Source organism: Leopardus geoffroyi, chromosome C1 (assembly GCF_018350155.1).
Source record: "Leopardus geoffroyi isolate Oge1 chromosome C1, O.geoffroyi_Oge1_pat1.0, whole genome shotgun sequence".
In the NCBI taxonomy this organism is placed as follows: Eukaryota; Metazoa; Chordata; class Mammalia; order Carnivora; family Felidae; genus Leopardus; species Leopardus geoffroyi.
This window is the reverse complement of record NC_059328.1, coordinates 36,482,797-36,505,974: the sequence shown is the minus strand read 5'-3', so window position 1 is coordinate 36,505,974 and position 23,178 is coordinate 36,482,797. Positions and strand designations below refer to the sequence as shown.

The 23,178-nt window shown below is 38.1% G+C and overlaps 1 protein-coding gene across 17 annotated transcripts in view; it reads right to left on the bottom strand.

The window, feature by feature from the left end:
• The window catches only part of MAST2 (microtubule associated serine/threonine kinase 2), a 225,880-nt gene that overhangs the window by 62,383 nt on the left and 140,319 nt on the right, over nucleotides 1-23,178 (bottom strand). For all 17 annotated transcript variants that reach the window (XM_045477189.1, XM_045477182.1, XM_045477188.1 and 14 more), the window contains one exon: nucleotides 534-625. In XM_045477189.1, coding sequence (XP_045333145.1) covers nucleotides 534-625 — 92 coding nt within the window. The remainder of the gene's footprint in view (nucleotides 1-533; nucleotides 626-23,178) is intronic.

Here is a 23,178-nt window from a genome sequence, read left to right as displayed (position 1 = left end):
TCAAACTCACAATCCATGAGATCATGATCTGAGCCAAAGTCAGACACTTAGCCGACTGAGCCACTCAGGTGCCCCTGTTGAATCCTATTCTAACAGAGAGAAAGTTATCAGGAGTTCCATGAAGCAGAAAACCATCTTTGTGAGGACTTCCCCTTGGCCATGGTAGGACAAAATGTTAATGAAGCCCTCTTCACATGGCTCCAGATGACTAGAATTGTAACACACTCTCAGTATACCAGAACAGAGGCCATGAACCCAGGATACATACCTGGCCCCAAGATATGTACAAGACCAAAAGAAAAGGTGGCAGGTTAAGGCAAGAAACACCTAAGTCAAAAACAGACCGAACACATTCTCCCATAGAAAGCATGCCCATAAATTCTGTATGCCTCAGTCAGCCACATGAAATGACAATGTGATGTGCTGAACTACACAAAGTGCAAAGTAGGAAAGAAATTAGGCGTCACTGACCACTCTTTTCATTCTGCCTGTCCTTTTTATCATTCCACCTTTCTTAACCTTCAAGCACTCACCTGTGTGGCCATGGAGTGGTGAGTGTGGCCGTGGTAGCGTAGGTGATGTGCTAGAGGTCACAATCAAACTCTTACGGTTACTTGTCCGACAACTGCAATGAAAACACAAATGTCAGTTATAACAGGGGCCCACCTTGGGCTCAAGGAACTTAAATGGCTATTGAAGAACAAAAGGGTGACACCATTACATGAGCTGAGCAGTATACCACTTTCAACTGAACCAGGTCAGCAAATCCTGTTTGCCCCAGAAAGATTTCATAATTCATTGTGTTCCACCTTATAATAATTTGTCACCGTCTTGACTTTTGTATTACCACTGCACTTTTCCAATGTTTAGATTTTGCTTCCCAAGAAAACACAAGGAGCTCCTCTAAAGGTAACAACCATGTCTGGGGCGCCTGGGTGGCGCAGTCGGTTAAGCATCCGACTTCAGCCAGGTCACGATCTCGCGGTCCGTGAGTTCGAGCCCCGCGTCAGGCTCTGGGCTGATGGCTCAGAGCCTGGAGCCTGTTTCCGATTCTGTGTCTCCCTCTCTCTCTGCCCCTCCCCCGTTCATGCTCTGTCTCTCTCTGTCCCAAAAATAAATAAACGTTGAAAAAAAAAAAATTAAAAAAAAAAAAAAAAGGTAACAACCATGTCTTAAATAGTTTCTAAAGAAGAATGGTCATGGTAAATTTGATTTAGAAAACAAAAAATACAAGTCACATTCTCATATCTCATAAAAATTAATGTTCTTGCCATAAAAATAAAACCATTAACTTAACCTGTGAAATTTATTTCTTAAAAACTGCTTAATCACTGAATGAAGTAATACTTTCATTTCACCATAAATTTTAGAACAGGCCTGGGTTCCTTCTAAAAACTCTTTCCATTACATGTTAATGCCTGAGGCTTTTTCTTGTAGTTGGGAGAAAAACAAAGCATGATGAAAAGCCACCTTATGCTGTACCTGCCAATGAAAACTGTATATAAATTTATCTGAAAGGCAATTTGGGAAGCTTGCCACTTATATTCATCCAAATATTTACCAAATACCTACTTTGCACCAGACAGTGTTCTAGATGCTAGGGAAGCAACAAGAAACAAGAGAAAGTTTCTGTCCTCAAACTGGCGTACTGCTTGAAGAAAGACAAAGATAGAGAAGTGGAGGGAAGGGGTAGAATATTCAAGAAACAGTAAAGTGGGTGACAGGAGGGGAGAATGACAGGAAAAGGAATAGCTTATAAAGGCTATGGGGGTAGGTCACAGCCAGACTCTGTAGGACTGGTAGACGGTCATAAAAAACTATTGGAAATGTGAGGAGAAACTACTGAAAGGATTGAGATCAATCTCAAGAATGCAATTATGATTAGAAATAATAAATACTCTTTCCTAAGAAACCATGAGGACGAATCTAATCATGTCTTACAGCCCTCGTTATCTCAGTCACCATCATATCTCCAAGCTTCGCTTTCTCAATTTGACACAGTCTCCCTCTATTCTCTGATCTTCCAACAAAAAAGCTTACACTGTGCCTCCCATGAACTCATTCTGTCGTCAGCAAACTCCCTATATTCTCAACTTCTTTGTTCAAAAATCACTTTAAATTCTAGTTCTAATTAAAACTTGGCCCAACACACACACACACACGACACCACAGTCCTGGTGAAATCCCAACACTTTCAAACCCAGCTTTCCATCTATTTTACAACCGCACTCAGGCAGCTGAAGATGACTAAAGAAAAATCCAAAATCATGCTGGCTACTGTCTCTTTATATTTATGATGATAAATATCAAGTGGGTCTCATTAACCATACTACAGTCACCTAGGCAATGTGTGCTCTCTCTCTCTCTCTCTCTCTCTCTCTCCAAGACAACTAATTTGCACCTTCTCTCCAAACCTCTAGTACTCCTTCCCCAAATCTCATCCTCATATGCTGACTTTGCTTTTTATCCAACCGGCTGTAAAAAGAAACAACACAAGGGGCGCCTGGGTGGCTCAGTCAGTTGAGTGTCCAACTTCGGCTCAGGTCATGATCTCACGGTTTGTGAGTTTGAGCCCTGCGTCAGGCTCTGTGCTGACAGCTCAGAGCCTGGAGCCTGCTTCAGATTCTGTGTCTCCTCTCTCTCTGCTCCTCCCTTGCTCACACGTTCTCTCTCAAAAATAAATAAAGATTGGGGCGCCTGGGTGGCGCAGTCGGTTAAGCGTCCGACTTCAGCCAGGTCACGATCTCGCGGTCCGTGAGTTCGAGCCCCGCGTCGGGCTCTGGGCTGATGGCTCAGAGCCTGGAGCCTGTTTCCGATTCTGTGTCTCCCTCTCTCTCTGCCCCTCCCCCGTTCATGCTCTGTCTCTGTCCCAAAAATAAATAAACGTTGAAAAAAAAAATAATTAAAAAAAAAATAAATAAAGATAAAAAAAAACACACAAAAATATTTCATATTCCTGCTCTACAAATCCACCAACCTAAATTTGTACCCATATACTCATTTCTTATCTACAACAGCAGAAGTAAGACCATACTCCTATTGAAGGCAACTCCTTGAATCTCCTCCTTAAGAAGTCTGCACCTCCACTGCCCTCCCTCTCCTATGCCATGAATTTCTACTTCCTACTGAACCATTCTCATCATCATAAAAACATGCTGTCATTTCTTCAATCTCAAGAAAATAAAAAGAGGGGTGCCTGGGTGGCTCAGTCAGTTAAGCGTCCAATTTCGGCTGATGTCATGATCTCACGGTTCATGGGTTCGAGCCCCGCATCAGGCTCTGTGCTGACAGCTTAGAGCCTGGAGCCTGCTCTGGATTCTGTATTCCTCTCTCTCTCTGCCCCTCCCCACTCAGGCTCTTTCTCTGTCTCAAAAATAAATAAACATTAAAAAAAAATTTTTTTTAAAGAAAGAAAATAAAAAGAAAATCTTTCACAGACTTCCCTGACTTGTGCAGTTCTTTCCTCCCCTGTTTAGGAAAGAGTCCATGTAGGTAATTGTGTACTTGTCACTTTCACACCTTCATTTCCTATTGTCTTGTTAGTCCATTCTAAACAGTCATCCCCATCTTTGCCATTAAAACCACTGTTATCAAAATCACCAGTGATTTTGACCCTCATTTCATGTAACCTCTCAACATCATTTGCAGTTTCAACTCCCTCTTTAAAAAAAAAAAAATTGGGATATAATTTGCATTCAATAAAATATATAGATCTTAAGTGTTCTGTTCAATGAGACAATTACATACATCCATATAACATCCAAAACAAAAGACAGAAATATTCTATTACCCCAGAAATTCCCATGTGACCCTTTTCCAGTCAACCCCCTCGTCCCTTAACTACTTTCTTCTATCACCATGTTATTAATTTTGTTTTACTGGATCTCCTATAATTAGAATTGTACACCATGTATTTTTGTGTGTGTTTGGCTTCTTTTGTTCAACCTAATATGTGTAACTCTTCCTGAGATACTTTTCTTTGTTTAGTTTCTGGGACCTGATGATTTCCTGGTTTTCTTCCTCTCACTAGCTGCTCATATTTTATTCTCCTTTACTTGTTCCTTCTCTTCCTGACCTCTAAATAATTTAGTACTGAGGCTCAGATGTGAAATATCTTTTTTCTCTCCCTATACACACTCCCTAAATGATTTTTTTCCAGTTTTCCAGTTTTAAATCTTTGATGTTGATGATACCCAGCATTTTATTGCTGACTCTGTGCTCTCTCCTGTGAGTGCAAGACTCATATATTCAAGTGCCTATTTGACATCTCCAACTGGATGCCTTAAAAGGCATCTCAAACTCACACTTCCACAACAGAGCTCTTGAATTTCTAAAATCTGCTACTCCTCCCTACATTGTACTATCTCATTGTATGGAACCACCATTCCTCCAGATGCTTAGGCAAAAACCTATGAATCGTTGCTTATTCTCTTTTCTTCACACCCACATCCAAAACAACCAGCAAGTTCTGTGGAATTATACCCTAAAAATATATCCTGTGTCCAAGCCATTCTATTTCCAATACTACCACTATTTCAGTTAAAGTCTGTAAGATATATTTTTTTAATTTTTTTAATGTTTATTTATTTTTGAGAGTGGGGGGAGCGAGGGAGGGAGGGAGGAACAGAGGGAGAGGGAGAGACAGAATCCGAAGCAGGCTCTGAGCTGTCAGCAAAGGGTCTGATGCAGGGCTTGAGCTCACAAACTGTGAGATTGTGACCTAAGCTAAAGTCGGATGCTTAACTGACTGAGCCACCCAGGTGCCCCAAACTCTATAAAAGATTTCTAAATGATTTTCCTTCAACTTTTGTTCTTCTTACTCATTCCCCTGCCCCTACCAGTCTATTCTTCACCTCAGCCATAGTAATATTTTAAAAACCATAGATGAAATCATGTGAATTCCTTGTTTTAAAACCCCAATGGCTTCCCATCATACGTGGAATATAATTTGGACTCCTTACCACAGTCATTCAAATTAACCCTACTGTAAAGAATTTTGGGGGGCACCTGGGTGGTTCAGTCAGTTAAGCATCCAACTCTTGACTTCAGCTCAGGTCATGATCTCATGGTTGTGAGATCGAGCCCCACGTCCAGCTCTGCGCTGAGAGAGCAGAGCTTGCTTAGGATTCCCTCCCTCTCTCTGCCCACCTCTCCCCCTAGCTCACGTGCACACTGTGCACACATGCACGTGCTCCTTCTCAAACTAAATAAACCTAAAAAAAATTTTTTTTAAGAATTTTTTTTGGGGGAGCACCTGGGTGGCTCAGTCAGTTAGGTGTCCAACTTTGGCTCAGATCAAGATCTCTTGGTTTGTGGGTTCAAGCCCCACATCACGCTCTGTGCTGACAGCCCAAGGCCTGGAGCCTGCTTTGGATTCTATGTCTCCCCTCTTTCTCTGCTTCTTCCCCACTCATGCTCTGTTTCTCTTTCTCTGTCTGTCAAAAATGAATAAGCATTTAAACAAAAAGATTTTTTTTTTTTTTAAATTAAGGATCTTAGGTAAGGTTTTGTATTTTGGGTTTTCTTAAAAAGAATCATACCTATGCTTATTCAATCTCTTGTTCTAAGGGCAAGTAAGATCTAAATATTCTCAAGAAAATAAACTCTAGACCCTTCAAGTTCTGAACATGAGACATTTTACAGAATGTACATATGAAATTATACTGACCATTGAAAAGCTTACCCAGATCAAAGGAATCCTGAGTAGAAAGATATCTCAGAGACTTCTGTACTTCAGGTCACTATTCCCTCAACAGTTACCCTTCCCTCCTTCACTTACTCAGTTTTACCCAATTTTTAGAAAGTATGAGCTCAGATTAGGTTTTATGTGAATTTTCCTTTATTCTTTCAAGCAGAAAAATGTTTCTCTTCCTCGCACCCCCTTAGCACTTGTGGCTTATCCTACTCACAGTCTTAGTGTCACTGTGGTACACTAGAAAGAGATAGGACTTTGCAATTAGAAGATCTGAGTTTGAGATTGGCTGTTTGACCTTGAACAAGCCTCATAAATTCTCATGCTCTGGTGTTCTAAAATATAAAATGAAGATAATATAAACCTTATGTGTCATTCTGGACTTTTCTCTTTCTTTTATATATCAACCCATCGTAAATTTTGTCGGCCTTCACAACAAAATATATCCAAATTCTGATCATTTCTTACTTCTTTCACCATTACCACCTTGGACCAAGCTACCATCATCTTTTATTTGAATTAAGTAAAATAGCTTCCTCACTGGTATTCGTGTTTCCACTCTTGTTCCCTTGTCATCTATTCTTAACAAAACACCCTTTAAAATATAAATCAGAAAAGACTTCCACTTCCAATCATGATGGAATAACAAATCATATATTTACCCTCTCACCTTATATAACTAATAAGCTGAATTAAAAAAAAAAAAAAACAATTTTCAGACATTGGACAAGTAGTAATTCAGGACAGTGATCGCTAAGAGAAGGGATTACCTGAGGTTACTATCTGAAAAGACCTCCCAGCAACAGTGCAGGGAGGACGTGACCTGCACAGGGCCTGTCAGTGTCCCTGAATTGAAAAAACTACCCAAGAGAAGGAGGTGAAAATTCCTCAGTGTATACATAGGGTTAGGAATAGTTTGTGTTCCTACCAGTCAGAAGGAGAAAACCTGGTAATTCATGGTACAGCAGCAAGAAAATATTAGTCCCAAATGTTACTGTGGTCTTACCTAACAAAGCTTAAAAGCAATCCTTAAAAAGATCAAACTATTTCCAAGTAACTTAACTGTGTCCCAGAACAAGGCTTAAAAATATGGAAAGCAATAAAAAATGACATACCAGAAAAAGGGTTAGTATCCAAAATACATAAAGAAGTTATAAAACTCAACACCCTCCCCCAAAAATAATCCAGTTAAAAAATGGGCAGAAGACGTGAATAGACATTTTTTCCAAAGAAGACATCCAGATGGCTAACAGACATATGAAAAGATGCTCAACATCACTCATCATCAAATTAATACAAATCAAAACTACAGTAAGATATCACCTCAAACCAGTCAGAACAGCTAAAATTAATAACACAAGAAACAGTAGGTGTTGATGAGGATGCGTAGAAAGGGGAATTTTCTCACACTGTTGGTGGGAATGCAGACTGGTGTAGCCACTCAAAAACAGTATAGAGATTCCCCAGAAGGTTAAAAAATAGAACTACTCTATAATCCAGCAATTGCACTACTAGGTATTTACCCAAAGGACACAAAAATATTAATTCAAAGACATATATGCACCCCAATGTTAATAGCATCATCATCAACAGCCAAATTATGGAAACAGCCCAAATGTCCATTGACTGATGAATGGATAAAGAAGATGTGGTGTGTATATGTGTGAGTGTATATATACACAATGGAATATTACTCAGCCATAAAAAAAGAATGAAATCTTGCCATTTCTAATGATGTGGATGGAGCTACAGAGTATTATACCAAGCAAAATAAGTCAGACAAATATCATATGATTTTACTCATGTGTGGAATTTAAGAAACAAAACAAACGAACATAGAGGGAAAAAGAAAAAAAAGAGAAGAAAACCAAGAAACAGATTTTTAACTATAGAGAACTGATGGTTACCAGAGAAGAGGTGGGTGGGGGGATGGGTTAAATATGTGATGGGGATTAAGGAGAGCACTTATTGTAATGAGTACCAGGCATTGTATGGAAACATTGAAATCATTCAATTGTATACCCGAGACTATTATTACATTGTATGGTAACTAAATGGAATTAAAAAAAAAAAAAAAGGAATATGTTCAGCATATAAGCTAAAATTCATAGTTGTATATATAATAAAAAATTACTAGACATGGAAAAAAGCAGGAAAATATGACCCATAATTAAGGGGGAAATCAATAGACCCAGAAATGACACAGATGATAGAATTAACAGAACATTAAAACTGTTATTATAAATATATTTCATATTTTCAATAAGGTATAGGAAAGTATGAACATGTAAAGGAGAGATTATAGATGACATTTATAAAACACACAAAAAAACTTCTAGAGATTAAGAGTCTCAGATGAAAATTAAACTGGATGGCACTAACAGAGATGAAGCACTGCAAAAGAAAAGATTAGCGAATGTAAGCATAGCAAGAGAAACTATGCAAAATGAAACAGAGGAAAGAGAATTTTTAAAAATGGAAAGAGCAAAAGTGAGCAGTGGGACAACTTCAAGAAGACTAGATGAGTAATTAGAGTCTCTAAAAGGGAGGGAGGGACATAAAAAATATTTGAAGAAATAACTGCTGAATAATTTCTAAATTTGATGATAATTATAAACTCACAGATCCAAGAAGCTCAATGAACCCCAAGCACAAGAAGCATGAGGTGGGGCGCCTGGGTGGCTCAGTCAGTTAAGTGTCCAACTCTTGATTTTGGGTCAGGTCATGATCTCCTGGTTTGTGGGATTGAGCCCCACATCAGGCTCCACGCTGACAGCATGGAGCCTACTTGGGATTCTCTCTCTTCCTCTCTGTCCCTCCTGTGCTCATTCTCTCATAAATAAATAAATAAACTTAAAAAAAATAGAAACATGAGTAACCAGTGTACATCATAATCAAATTACTTAGAACCAGTGATAAAATCTTAATAGCACCACATAGAAAAATTATGTAATACACAGAAGCACAAAAATAACAATGACAACAGATTTCTCATTAGAAAAAGATGCAAGCCAGAAGACAGTAAAGAAACATCTTAAAGTACTGAACCCAGAATTTAATACCAAGCAAAAATATCTCTCAAAAAGGTAGTCAAAATAAAGACTTTTTTATACATACAAAAGAAGAACTAATTCATTACCAACAGACCTGTACTATGATAAATATTAAAGAAAGGCCTTCAGGGAGAAGGACATGACACCAGATAGAAATCTGGATCTACACAAAGGAAAGAAAAGCACCAGAAATTGCGAATATGCGGGTCAATATAAATCATTTGTTTATATTTTTAATATCTCTTTACAGGATAATTGAGTTTTAAAGGAAATATAATTTACTGTGGGCTTTACATACATATGTAGATATAAAATGTGGGACAGCCACAGCACACAGGCTGGCAGGGAAGAATGGAAGTGTACCATTGTGAGGCTCTTACATTAAATGTGAAGTGATATACTACTTGAAGGTAAACTGCGACAAGTCAAAATTTTATATCTAAACACTAATGCAACTACCAAAAAAAGTATAGTTAATAAGACAACGAAGAAAATAAAATGAAATCATAAAATATACTCAATCCAAAAAAAGGCAGAAAAAGGAGAAAGGAAAAAACAAGTACAGCAGGACCAAAAAGAAAACAAATAGCAAGATAATAGACGTAAGCCAATTATACCAATAACCACATAAAGTATAAGTGTACTATACATACACTGTCAGATTGGACAAAATAGCGGGACCAAACTATATGCTGTTTATTATTTGTCGCAGCCAAACCTAGAAACTACCTCAAATACCCACTGACATGAATGATAAATCATAATACACCCATATAGTAGACAACTACTCAGCAATAAAAAGGAATGAACTACTGATTCACACAGTGGATAGATCACAAAATAGGCTGAAAGTAAAAAGAAGCCAGACATAAAAGAGTACATACTGAATGATTCCTTTTATATAAAATTTAAGAAAATGCTAACTAATCTACAGTGACAGCAGATTAATGGTTGCCTGTCCAGAGGCAAGGGAGGGATTATAAAGAGGCATGAGGAAATTTGGGGGACTTACAGATAGGTTATCTTGACTGTCATAATGGGTTCACAGATGTATCCACATATCAAAACCCATCAAATTATATGCTTTAAACATGTATAATCTATTATGCTTCAATCATACCTCAATAAAGTTCTAAGAAAAAAAATTTTTATAATGTTTTTTATTTATTTTGAGAGAGCACAAGCAGGCAAGGGGCAGAGAGAGGGGAACACAGAATCTGAAGCAGGCTCTGTGCTGACAGTAGTGAGCCTGATGTGGGGCTTGAACTCAGGAACCGCAAGGACAAGACCAGAGCCGAAGTTGGATGCTCAACTGACTGAGCCACCCAGGTACCCCCTAAATTTTTTAATATAAGCAGTATCAAAGTTACTCTTCTGCTTAAAATTCTCCCTGTCTCACTGAGAGTAAAAGTCAATGCTCTTATAGCAGCCTACAAGACTTTATGTGGTCTGGATCTCCATTTCCTCTCTCCCTTTTACTCACTCTATTCCAGATACATGGGCCTCCTCCCTTTCCTTAGAGTATGCCAAACCTTTACAAATGATATTTCCTTTGCCTATGTTTGCTCAGATAGCCTCATGGCTTGAACCCTCACCTCCTTCTGTCTTTCCTCAAGTGCAGTCTTCTCAATGAATTTTCCCCGAGTCATTCTATGTAAAATGTAATCTCCTCCCCAAACTCTCTATCTCCCTTTCACAATGTATTTTCTCAACAGAACTTACCACTATCTAACATACTATATATTTTGCACATATTGTTTGCTGTCTCTCTTCCCATTAAATAAAAAAAAATTTTTTTAATATTTATTTATTTTTGAGACAGAGAAAGGGGGAGGGGCAGAGAGAGAGGGAGGCATAGAATCCGAAGCAGGTTCCAGGCTCTGAGCTGTCAGCACAGATCGTGACACAGGGCTCAAACTCCTCAACTGAGAGATGACCTGAGCTAAAGTCTGACGCTCAACCGACTGAGCCACCCAGGCACCCCTATCTCTCTTCCTATTAGAGTCTAATTTCTAGGGGAGCCTGGGTGACTCAGTCGGTTAAGCATCTATCTTTGGCTCAGGTCATGATCTCACAGTTCATGGGTTCAAGCCCCGGGTCAGGCTCTGTGCTGACAGCTCAGAGCCTGGAGCCTGCTTCAGATTCTGTGTCTCCCTCTCTCTCTGCCCTTCCCCTGCTTGTGTTCTTTTTCTGTCTCAAAAATAAATAAACATTAAAAAAAAAAAAAAAAAAAAGAATCTAATTTCTAGGAGGCCAGGCAGGGGCTTGTGTATGCTTTGCTTACTGCTGTATTCCTTAATTCCTAGAACACTGCCTGGCACATGGCAGGCTCTCAAAATGTACTTGTTAAATGAACGAGTGGATGAATATGCTTTGTTACAAGGATTAAAATAAAAGAGGATACTTGTATACCTGGCACATGAAAGATATATCAAACCATTATATTTAAACTTCTTGTGTATGAAAATGGAGATCTCTTGGCACTGCAGGGACAGATAATTGATTCTAACTTCATTTGCCATGATTTTATTTAAAATTTAAAATAAAATCCCCAACACTAAAGATCATATTTCCAAGCCACATGCCTTTTTATGAAGGTACACATAATCTCAATTGGCAAATCTGTGACAGCTGCCAGGGGAAAAAAAGGTCAGACATCCTGGTAAAGATGCCATGACTCAGCTGAGATACAAAACAAGGAACTGGCTAATTTTTCCATTTCAACAGGCTATGGCCATTTCCCCAGGATCCTAGAAAATAAAGAACAGGTCTTAATTCCTTCATCCCAGTAAGACAAAAGTACTGGATGTTTACAGAATCAGCCATGCTAACTCTCAGCTGATGGGAGGAAACCTAGAAGCCCCCCTGAGCTGATGCTCTGTTGCCTATTGCAAAGACTGTGTTAAACCAGACTGCTGCTCAGTACTATCCCAGTCACTTGGTCACTTGAGCAAGACCTGACATTTCATCCTATAAGCTTCACACAGTCATCTCAGTGGATGGTGGTAGCAACAACTAAAGCTGTGCCATCTCTTTGATACCATCGAATTATGGCCATATTTGGAGAGATCCCAGCCTTCAAAAATTCCTCCTTCCATCTACTAGCAGGTATTCAAATCTGACCCCTGCTTCCCTCCTTGCAGGAGCTGCTATAAACTCATTTAGGAGGTCTGCTTCCCAGTCTGAAGCAATACAGGGTACAGAGTAGGATGCATGGTCTGCAGGCTCCTTATACCTCTCCAAACCCCAAATCCCACAAGTCCAAGTGCTCCTAGAAACTTGAGAACTCTGTAATTGGCTAACACATGGCTACTTCCCTTCAGAATTTAGAATGAGGAAAAGGCCACTTCTGGTTCATTAAGTATGATCAGTAAAATATAGAAGAATTTGGGGTCATTTAAGTAAGGTCAAGTACTTCCAGATGTTATTTCAGAGTAACAACCATGATAATGTCCCTATAAAGACTGAAAAGCTAGACTTGCAAATTCATTCTATGAGGTCAGCATTACAAATAAAAACACTACAGATAAAACCAGATAAAAACACTACAAAAAAAAAAAAAAACAGGTCAATATCTCTGATAAACATAGATGTAAAAACCCTCAACAAAATACTAGCTAATCAAATCCAACAATACATTAAAAAAAATCCACCCACCACAATCAAGTGGGATTTATTTCTGGATGCAAGGGTGGCTCAATATTTGCAAATCAAATAACCTGACACATCACATAAACAAGAGAAGGGTTTAAAACCATCTGATCATTTCAATAGATGAAGAAAAAGCATTTGACAAAGCACAACACCCATTCATAAAAAAAAAAACAAAACAAAAAACACTTAGCAAAGTAGGTTTAGAGGGAATGTACCCCAACAGAATAAAGGCCATATATGAAAAACTGAGAGCTTCCCCCTAAGATCAGGATGTCCATTCTCACCACTTTTATTCAACACAGTACTGTAAGTTCTAGCCACAGCAATCAGACAAGAAAAAAAGGCATCCAAACTGGTAGGGAAGAAGTAAAACTTTCACTATTTGCAGATGACATGATACTATATATAGAAAACCTGAAAGAGTCCACCAAAAAACTGCTAGAATGGATACATGAATTCAATAAAGTCACAGGATACAAAAACAACATACAGAAATCTGTTGCACTTCTATGCACTAATAATGAGGTAACAGAAAGAGAAATTAAGAAAACAATGCCATTTATAATTGCACCAAAAAGAATAAAATACCTAAAAGGCCTGTATTCTACAAACTATAAAACACTGATGAAAGAAATTAAAGATGACACAAAATAATGTAAAGATATTCCCTGTTCATGGACTGGGAGAACAAATACTGCTGAAATGTCCATATTACCCACAGCAATAGACAGTTTTAATAAAAGCCTATAAAAATATCAACAGGGACGCTGGGCTGGCTCAGTAGATACAGCATGTGACTGTTGGGTTTCAGGGCTATGAGTTCGGACCCCATGTTGGTGTGGAGATCACTTAAAAAAATAAAATCTTTAAAAATTTTTTTAAATGTTTATTTATTTTTGAGAGAGAGAGACACAGAGTGAGCAGTAGAGGGGCAGAGACAGAGAGGGAGACGCAGAATTAGAAGCTGGATCCAGGCTCTGAGCTGTCAGCATGGAGCCTGATGCGGGGCTTGAACTAACAAACTGCAAGATCATGACCTGAGCTGAAGTCAGACGTTTAACTGACTGAGCCACCCAGATGCCCCTAAAAAAAAAAATCTTAAAAAAAATTTTTTTTTTCATAGAACTAGGAGAAATCATCCTATATTTGTATGGAACCACAAAAGACCCTGAATAGCCAAAGCAATCTTGAAAATGAAGAACAAGGGGAGCCTGGGTGGCTCAGTTGGTTAAGCGTCCGACTTCGTCTCAGGTAATGATCTCATGGTTTGTGGATTCGAGCCCCGCATCGGGCTCTGTGCTGACAGCTCAGAGCCTGGAGCCTGCTTCTGATTCTGTCTCCCTCTTTCTCTGCCCCTTCCCTGCTCATGTTCTCGGTCTCTCAAAAATGAATAAATGTAAGAAAAAGAAGAATAAAACTGCTGGTATCACAATCCCAGATTTCAACATTTAATAAGATATAATACAAAGCTGTAGTAATCTTAACAGTATGGTACTGACACAAAAATAGGCACATAGATCCATGGAACACAATAGAAAGCCCAGAAATAAACCTATGATGATATGGTCAATTAATCTTTGACAAAGAGACAATATTATACAATGGGAAAAAGACAGTCTCTTTGACAATGGTGTTGGGAAAACTGGACAGCTACATAAAAAAGAATGAAACTGGAGGCGCCTGGGTGCCTCAGTTGGTTAAGCATCCAACTTGATTTCGGCTCAGGTCACAATCTTACGGTTCATGAGACTGAGCCCTGCAGAGCCTGCTTGCCATTCTGTCTCTCCCTTTCTCTCTCTCTCTCAAAATAAATATTTAAAAAATAAGAAAATTGTTTATTAAAAAAAGAATGAAAATGGACCACTTTCTTACACCACACACAAAAATAAACTCAAAATGGATTAAAGATCTAAATTTGAGACCTGAGACCATAAAAATCCTAGACGAGAGCACAGGCAGTAATTTGTTTGGCATCAGCCAAGACAACACTTTTCTACATATATCGCCTGAGGCAAGGGAAACAAAAGCAAAAATAAACTACTGAGGCTACCCCAAAATAAAAAGCTTCTCCACAGCCAAGGAAACCATTAACAAAACTAAAAGACAATCTACTTAATGGGAGAAGTTATTTGCAAATGATATATCCGATAAGGAGCTAATATCCAAAATACATAAAGAACTGATACAACTCAATACCAAAAAAATAAAATAACCCAACTTTTAAAAAAGCAGACATAAACAGACTTTCTCCAAAGAAGACATACAGATAGCCAACAGACACATGAAAAGATGCTCAACATCACTCATCATCAGGGAAATGAAAGTCAAAATCAAAGTGATACCACCTCAGACACATGTCAGAATGGATAAAATCAAAAACACAAGAAACAGTAAGTGTTGGTGAGGATGTGCAGAAAAAGGAACCCTTGGTCATTGTGCACTGTTAATGGGAATGCAAACTGGTGCAGCCACTGTGGAAAACAGTATGGAGGTTCCTCAAAAAATTAAAAATAGAATTACCATATGATCCAGTTATTCCCTACTGTGTATTTACCCAAAGAGTACAAAAAGAATAATTCAAAAAGATATATGCACCCCTATGTTTATTGCAGCATTATTTACAATAGCAAAGATATGAAAGCAACCCAAGTATCCATCGAATGATGAGTGGATAAAAAAGATGTGGTGTGTGTGTGTGTGTGTGTGTGTGTGTGTGTGTGTGTGTGTATGTGTGTCACACACACACACACACACATATATATACAGAATGGAATATTACTCAGCCATAAAAAATAATGAAATCTTGCCATTTGTAATAACATAGATGGATCTATTGGGTAAAATATTAAGTGAAATAAATCAGAGAAAGACAAATGCCACATGATTTCACTCATATGTGGAATTTAAGAAACAAATGAATAAAAAAAAGAGAGAAACAAAACCAGAATCTTAACTACAGAGAATAAACTGATGGTTACCAGAGGGGAGGTGGGTGGAGGGATGGGTGAAATAGATGAAGAGGATTAAGAGTGCATTTTATTAGCGATGAGCATGGAGTAATGTATAGAATTGTTGTATCATGGGACGCCTGGGTGGCTCAGTTGGTTGAGTGTCCGACTTCGGCTCAGGTCATGATCTCACAGTTCAAGCCCCACCTCAGGCTCTGTGCTGACAGTTCGGAGCCTGGAGCCTGCTTTGGATTCTGTGTCTCCCTCTCTCTCTGCCCCTAACCCACTCGCATTCTGTCTCTGTCTCCCTCAAAAATAAATAAACATTAAAAAAAATTGTTTTAGAATTGTTATATCACTATATTGTACACCTGAAACAATTATAACATTGTAAATTATACTGAATTTAAAAAGTGAATGAGTAAATAAATAAGAAAACGAAGACTGAGAAGGTAGAGTGGGAGAAAAGTGTGTTCGCTCAGTCAATAAAGGGTGCTGCTTAGTTAGAAATAAATCCGTTATTTATCTCTTGCCTAGATTATTTTGACAGCTTCCTAACTATTCTCTCTGGTTTACTATTGTCTCCTATTCCCAGTCTCTTCTCAACACAAGTAGTCACAGTGAAAGCATTAATCAGATTATTTCACTCTGCCCAAAACCTTCCAAAGGCTAATTTCACATGGAGATCACAAGCTAGAGTAATTGCACTAATTATTCCCTCTAGCTGAAATGCTCTTTCTGCAGCAATACAATGGCAAAAATCCCTTACTCTTTCAAGACCTTACTAAAATGTCACCTACCCCATTTCCCTATATGATACTGTGACCTGCTCTCCCCTAATCCCCCTTACTCTACCTTTTCTTTTTTTTTTCTTTAGATGACAGCTCTTCTTGGATTAATCAAGTAGTTTTTTAACCCTGCTTCATTGATTTGGAAATTATACACTGTTTTATTTTCTTTTTTAAAAAAGTTAAAGTTTTAACAAGGTTAGCCAATATCTCAACCCTTCTATACAAAATTAGAGAATCCTAACTCCAATTCCTTCCTATTCCCTTTCAATTTACATATTATTTGCTCCCGTATTTTGGGTCTAGCTTGCTTTCATATTGCCAAATTAATAATTGTTATTGTTTTACACAAGAACTGCTTGCTTAGATTTACTCATATATTTTCCAATTTCTTTGCTCAGCATTTCCTCTTGGATCTCGCTTAGCAATGATTTCAGTGAGAATGTGATACTGATCAACATTCTCAATTTTGATGTTTGTCTGAAAATGTCTTTATTTTGCTCAATGACTTCCAATGATAATTAAGCAGGTATGGAATTCTACAACCATTTACTGAGAGTGACTTTTTTCTCAATATCTTAAAGACATTATTCTATTGTTTTATGGCTCCCCCTATTATTACTGTTAAGGAGCTTGCTCTTAGGATTACTGCTCCTTTGTAAATAATTTTTTTTTCTCAAGTTCTTTTTTTTTTTTTTTTTTTTTTTTTACCATTAACTTTGGTGTATAGATATAATTCACATACCACAAAATTCAACCTTTTCAAGTACACCGGTCAAGGGTTTTTAGTATACTCACAAGGCTATGCAACCATCACCACTAATTCCAGAACATTTTCATGAAGCCCCAAAAGAACTCCTTTAGCCATAAATAATCACTCTCCATCCCCCATTCCTCCCCCACCTCCCTTCCCAGGAAATGACCAATGTACTTTCTGTCTCTATGGATTTACCTATTCTGGATATTTCATAGAAATGGAATAATACATTATATAGTCTTTGTGTCTGGCTCCTTTCAGTTAACGTAATGTTTTCCAGATTCATCCATATTGTAGTATTTATCAATACTTCATTTCTTTTTATGGCTAAATAATATTCCATTGTGTGAATATGTCACATTTTATTTATCCATTTATAAATTGATGGACACTTGGTTGTTTCTATTTTTTGACTTTTGAAAATAATATTGCTATGAACATTTGTATGTATATCTGTCTTCAATTTTCTTGGGTGAACTTCCTCCCTGAACTCATTTATTAGAGTTCTTTTAGCTTTTGTTAATTCTTGAGGGTTCTCTAGCTGCTTTTAAGACCTCTCTTTTTATGGTTCTGCAAGTTGACTGCAATGTTTCTAGATGGAGATTTATTTCTGCTTATTGTGCTTCATGATGTTATTTTATTTCTAATCAATTTTGGAAGGTCTCAATCATTATCTCTATGAATACTGCCTTTCCCCCATTTCTCTATATTTTGTTGGACATTCATATTGTATCTTCCATACTTCTTAGCTCTCATTCATACTTTACATCTTTCATCTCTGTGCTGCACTCTAGATAAAATTTTACTCACTTTGGGGGCACCTGGGTGGCTCAGGCGATCTGACTCTTGATTTTGGCTTACATCATGATCCCAGGGTTGTGGGATTGAGTCCTACATCAAGCTCAGCATGGAACCTGCTTGGGGTTCTCCCTCTCTCTCCTTCTGTCCCTCTCTCCTCCTTGTGCTCTCAAAATTTTAAAAATTAAAAAAAAAAAAAAATAGGGGCACCTGGGTAGCTCAGTTGGTTAAGCGTCTCACTTCCGCTTGGGTCATGATCTCAGTTTGTGACTTTGACTCCCACATAGGGCTCTGTGCTGACAGTGTGGAGCCTGATTCAGATTCTCTCTCTCCCTCTCTCTCTCTGCTCACCCTCTCTCAAAAATAAATAAATACTTTAAAAAATTTTTTTAATTAAAAAATTTACTAACTTTGTCTATGGCTTTACTATATAACCTGTAAAGTTTTCAAATTCAAGGACACAATATATTTATTTATTTTTAAGTTTATTTAAGAGGGAGAGAGAAAGAGAGCGCACACATGAGCAGGAGAGGAACAGAAAGAGAAGGAGAGAGAATATCCTAAGCAGGCTCTTTGCTGTCAGTGTGGAGCTTAATGCCGGGCTCAATCCCTTGAACCGAGAGACCATGACCTGAGCCAAAATTAAGAGTCAGATACTTAACTGACTGAGCTACCCAGCCGTCCCAATGACAACATATCTAATTTCTTGAATTCTAATTTGCATTCTTCCCAGATACGCCTGGTCTTTTTTACTAAATATATGTGTTTCTTCTCTTGTGTCTCCTTTTACATTTTTATTCATTTTAAATATACTTATTTTATGGGGTGCCTGGGTGAGCATCCGGCTTCAGCTCAGGTCATGATCTCGTGGTTTATGGGTTCAAGCCCCGCATCGGGCTCTGTGCTGACAGCTCAGAGCCTACTTCGGGCTCTGTGTCTCCCTCTCACTCTGCCCCTCTCCCACTCATGCTCTTTCTCTGCCTCTCAAAAATAAAGAAATGTAATAAAAAAAATTTTTTAATATACTTATTTTATAATCTTTATCCATAATGCTATTTTCCAAAGTTCTTAGGCTTATAGTTTCTTTCCTTTTTTAATTTGAGAGAGAGAGAACACAGGGTTGGGGTAGTGGGAGAAAGAGAGAGACAGGCAGACAGACTCTTAAGCAGGCTTATGCTCAGTGCATAGACCAACTCAAGGCTTGATCCCATGACCCTGGAATCATGACCCGAGCCAAAATCAAGAGTCTGACGCTCAACCAATTGAGCCACCCAAGCGTGACTGTTTCTTTTTTTCTATTGAATCTCAGTTGTGGTGAATCGTTTCCTTTATGATCTGTTTCTTTTGTACTATGAAATCACTTTCAGTGTGGCTTTGTTTATGGGAAAGTTGTACTATGTGATTTGAGGGTGTGCCATTTAAATGAAATTTTGAGTTTCTAACAGACTTGTCAAGGTTATTACCACCTAAAATCACTTCCTAGGCCACATATACACTATAAACTCCAGGCCCCAAATTCACTTGAATAAAAGCCCTACAGTTAAAAATTCTCAAGGGAAACTTTTTAATTATTAATAGCCCTATTTACACAGATGAGACTAAAGAAATTTTCATTTCTCCATGCCAGTGGGTAAACTGTTTTCTTAGTCCACTGGGGGCAAAGTCCTTTGAGGGTCCTAATTATATATGGGGTCTCAATTCTATGGTACCTTAGAGTCTCCTTACCCAAAACAAGCTTAAGGCCTTATCCTCTTTCCCCTAAAGGAAATCAAGACCAGTACACCTCCTCACTAGTCCCTTTCTTAGAAGTTCCAACACTGGTTTCCAACATTCAGGTACTGTTTTTTTTAGAATTAGGTCCTGTGGCATTTTCTTCACAATCTACTGAATTTAGCTATGCATGTAAAGCAATAATCATAATAGCTAATATTTATTAAGTGCTAACCAGGCACCGTTTATTTATTTTTTTTTTTTAATTTTTTTTTTTCAACGTTTATTCATTTTTGGGACAGAGAGAGACAGAGCATGAACGGGGGAGGGGCAGAGAGAGAGGGAGACACAGAATCGGAAACAGGCTCCAGGCTCTGAGCCATCAGCCCAGAGCCTGATGTGGGGCTCGAACTCATGGACCGCGAGATCGTGACCTGGCTGAAGTCGGACGCCCAACCGACTGCGCCACCCAGGCGCCCCAACCAGGCACCGTTTAAAGCACTACATGTAGTATCTCATACCCTATGGAGTAGGTATATTATTATTCCCTTCATACAGATAAGGAACTTGAGGCACAGACAGGCTAAATAGCTTGCCCTAAGTCACAATAAGGTACTAACATTCTTTGAAACCTAATGTAATTTACATCTCTTTGCTCTGGGACTTTCTTAATGTGGAGCTCCATTCTAAAGATGATTAAGGGGTGCCTGGGTGGCTCAGTTGGTTAAATGTCCAATTCTTGATTTCAGCTCAGGTCATGATCTCACAGTCATGGGATCAAGCCTAGCATCGAGCTCTGCACTAAGTGTGGTGTACAGCCTGCTTGAGATTCTTCCTGCCCCTCTCTCTGACCCCTCCCCTGTTTGTGCTCTCTCATTCTCTCAAAATAAATAAATAAACTTTAAATAATAATAAAAAAAAGATAATTCAGAAGGCATGTATCCACAAAAACAAGGGCATGATTCAGTTGATAGCAGATTATAATAGCCAAACCTAAAAGTCTCAGCAACAAGGTCCTGCAATGATACCAACTTACAGTGAAAAGAAACAAACAAAGGTCTAATGCTCAAATGTCAATGTCCAAGGTATCACCACATGGATTTAAAAGACCCAGAATGCAGGGCACCTAGGTGACTCAGTCGGTGAAATGTCTGACTCTTGGTTTTGGCTCAGGTAATGATCTCACGGTTCATGAGTTCTAGCCCCACGTTGGGCTGTGTGCTGACAGTGCAGAGCCTGCTTGGGATTCTCTCTCTCTCCCTCTCTCTCTGCCCCTCCCTCCCTCTCTCTCTCTCTCTCAAAATAAATAAATAAACTTAAAAAAAATTTTAAAACACCCAGAATGTTTGGAATGAATTGATACTTTTAAAGTAAAAAACATGAGAAGAGGGGAACCTGGTCAAATGTAGATCAGTGTAATGTCCTCCCCTGGAATTGTGTAACATAGTGGGAAGATTCTCTAACATGACAGTGGCAACATGTCTCCACTCCCAGTCTCAAGATGAAGAAAGAGTTGCCCACCACACCTTAGTAACATGTCGCATTTATCAATAAAGCTGCCTCTAGGAAGAATAATGCTGGGGTGATTTGATCATTTGATATAGAGAAGCACTTTGCAGCTTAGATGGAAAATTTTATAATGAATAAATAAATTCTACATAGAATATAAAGCAATGCAAAGATGAGATAATTATTACCCCCAGGAAAACAAAAAGTCATAAAAGAAAACAAATAGAATATAGCATGTAATGACTCAATTAGGAATAATAATTATGAATTCATAATAGTTTAACATTGATATAGATAATATAATTTTTAAAGTAGTTACTTCCTAGTTAAGTATCCCGAATCTTGATTTCGGCTCAGGTCATGATCTCACGGTTTGTGGGATCAAGCCCTGTGTCAGGCTCTGAGCTGACAGCATGGAACCAGCTTAGGATTCTCTCTCTCCTTCTCTCTATCTGCCCCACCCCTGCTTATGCGCTCTCACTTTCTCTCTCAAAAGAAATAAACATTTTAAAAAATAAAAAATAAAGTGATTACATTTAAGGAGTAAAAATCAAGAGTGGTAAGAGTGGAGTAAGAGAACACCCAAGTTTTCTAAGACTTAGAGAACTGACTTTTAAAATTATGTCCATATATTTGACAAAATAAAAGCTAAATTTAAAATGTGGGTGGATTACACATATGTAAAGTGAACAGGAAGAGGGTGGCTGTGATAGAAGATTTGCCCAGATAGAAGAAATGTGTATTAAGCAGTAACATGATAGTAGTGATTACGGTGCATTTTAACTGGTACAACCATGGTTCGAATCTAACTTACAGCAGTATGTTTAAAGAAAACCAGCAAATGATCACCTCAAACCTCTGCTCAAAATCCTCTGACAACTGCCAGAGCCAAGTAAATATCTAACTTAGTTATTAGCATGCCATGCCATGATATGGCCCCACGCTGACTTGTCCTACCTATCATCTCTCTATAAATCCACTCTCCCCACACTTTACACCCCAATGCTAAACAAGTCCATGCCATTATGTTTCTACTCCCTTGCACATGCTATTGCTTCTATTAAATACAAGGTCTACCTGACAAGTGTGTGTCAATTCCTCTCTTCTCAAGTCAAGAGTTTCCTCATCTCTAAAGCCTTCCTTGTGTTCTCCAGAGCAAAATGAGACATTGGTTTCCACACACTGGCACTGAATTTTGTATAACCTTTCATTACAGAATTTATTATGCATCTCCACGCAACTCCCACCACACGCCAGGTAGCTTTGTAGGAGAAAACTAACAAACTTTCAAGGAACAAGTAATTCATGTCTTATAAAGTTGTGCAGGAAAATAGAGTAAGATGGAGAGCTGCCTAAGTTATTTTATAACAATAGTATAACTTTGATTCAAAGCCAGATAACAACAGCCTAAGAAAATTATGGGCCCATTTCCTTTATAAATATATATGTTTTAATTCTATAAAATTTTAGCAAACTTAATTTTAAAAAATACTATGATCAACTAGGTCCACAGACCCAGAAGGGCCCTGAGGCCCCTTCAAAAGGACTGCAAAGTCAAAACTATTTTTATAGGAACACTGAGACATCATTTGGCTTTTTTCACCGGGTAACATTTGTACTGATTTTACAACATCAAAGTGGGTAAAACTTCTGAAGCACCTCAGCACAAATTAAAGTAGTCATAGTTTTTTTCACAACCATTCATTTGCGGGGGGTGGGGAGAGACAACTAGATTCACTTAGAATGTTCTTATTGCAGCAATAACAATTAGTAATTTCGTTAAATCCCGACACTCTTTAGAGGCACCTGCCTGGCTCAGTTTGGATAGCATGTGACTCTTGAATTTGGGGTTGTGAGTTTAAGCCCCATGTTGAGTGTAGAGGTTACGTTTTAAAAATATTGACTATCTTTTAAATATTCTACATGACAAAATGATTAATTATGCATTAAATACTACTGCTGAATTATCAAAGTACAATAACTGTGTTGAAGAAGACATGCCATTGTTTGTGAGCCACTTTTTTTCCATGAACATCATTTTACAGTTATTCAGACTTAAGAACCTGCAAACATTTTCTGGAAATGAACAAAACAAGCTTATCACTTTAAGGAAAACAACTGAAAGTATTTGTTGCCAATGATAAGTTTAAAATTTTAAGCAAAAATCAGAATTTTGAAAAACTTGTATCGTGATTTTGACTGCTTCCCAATGTTTATACTTTGCTGATAAGAGTGATGTTGATATTAGCAAATGTGATTTTTTTCATAT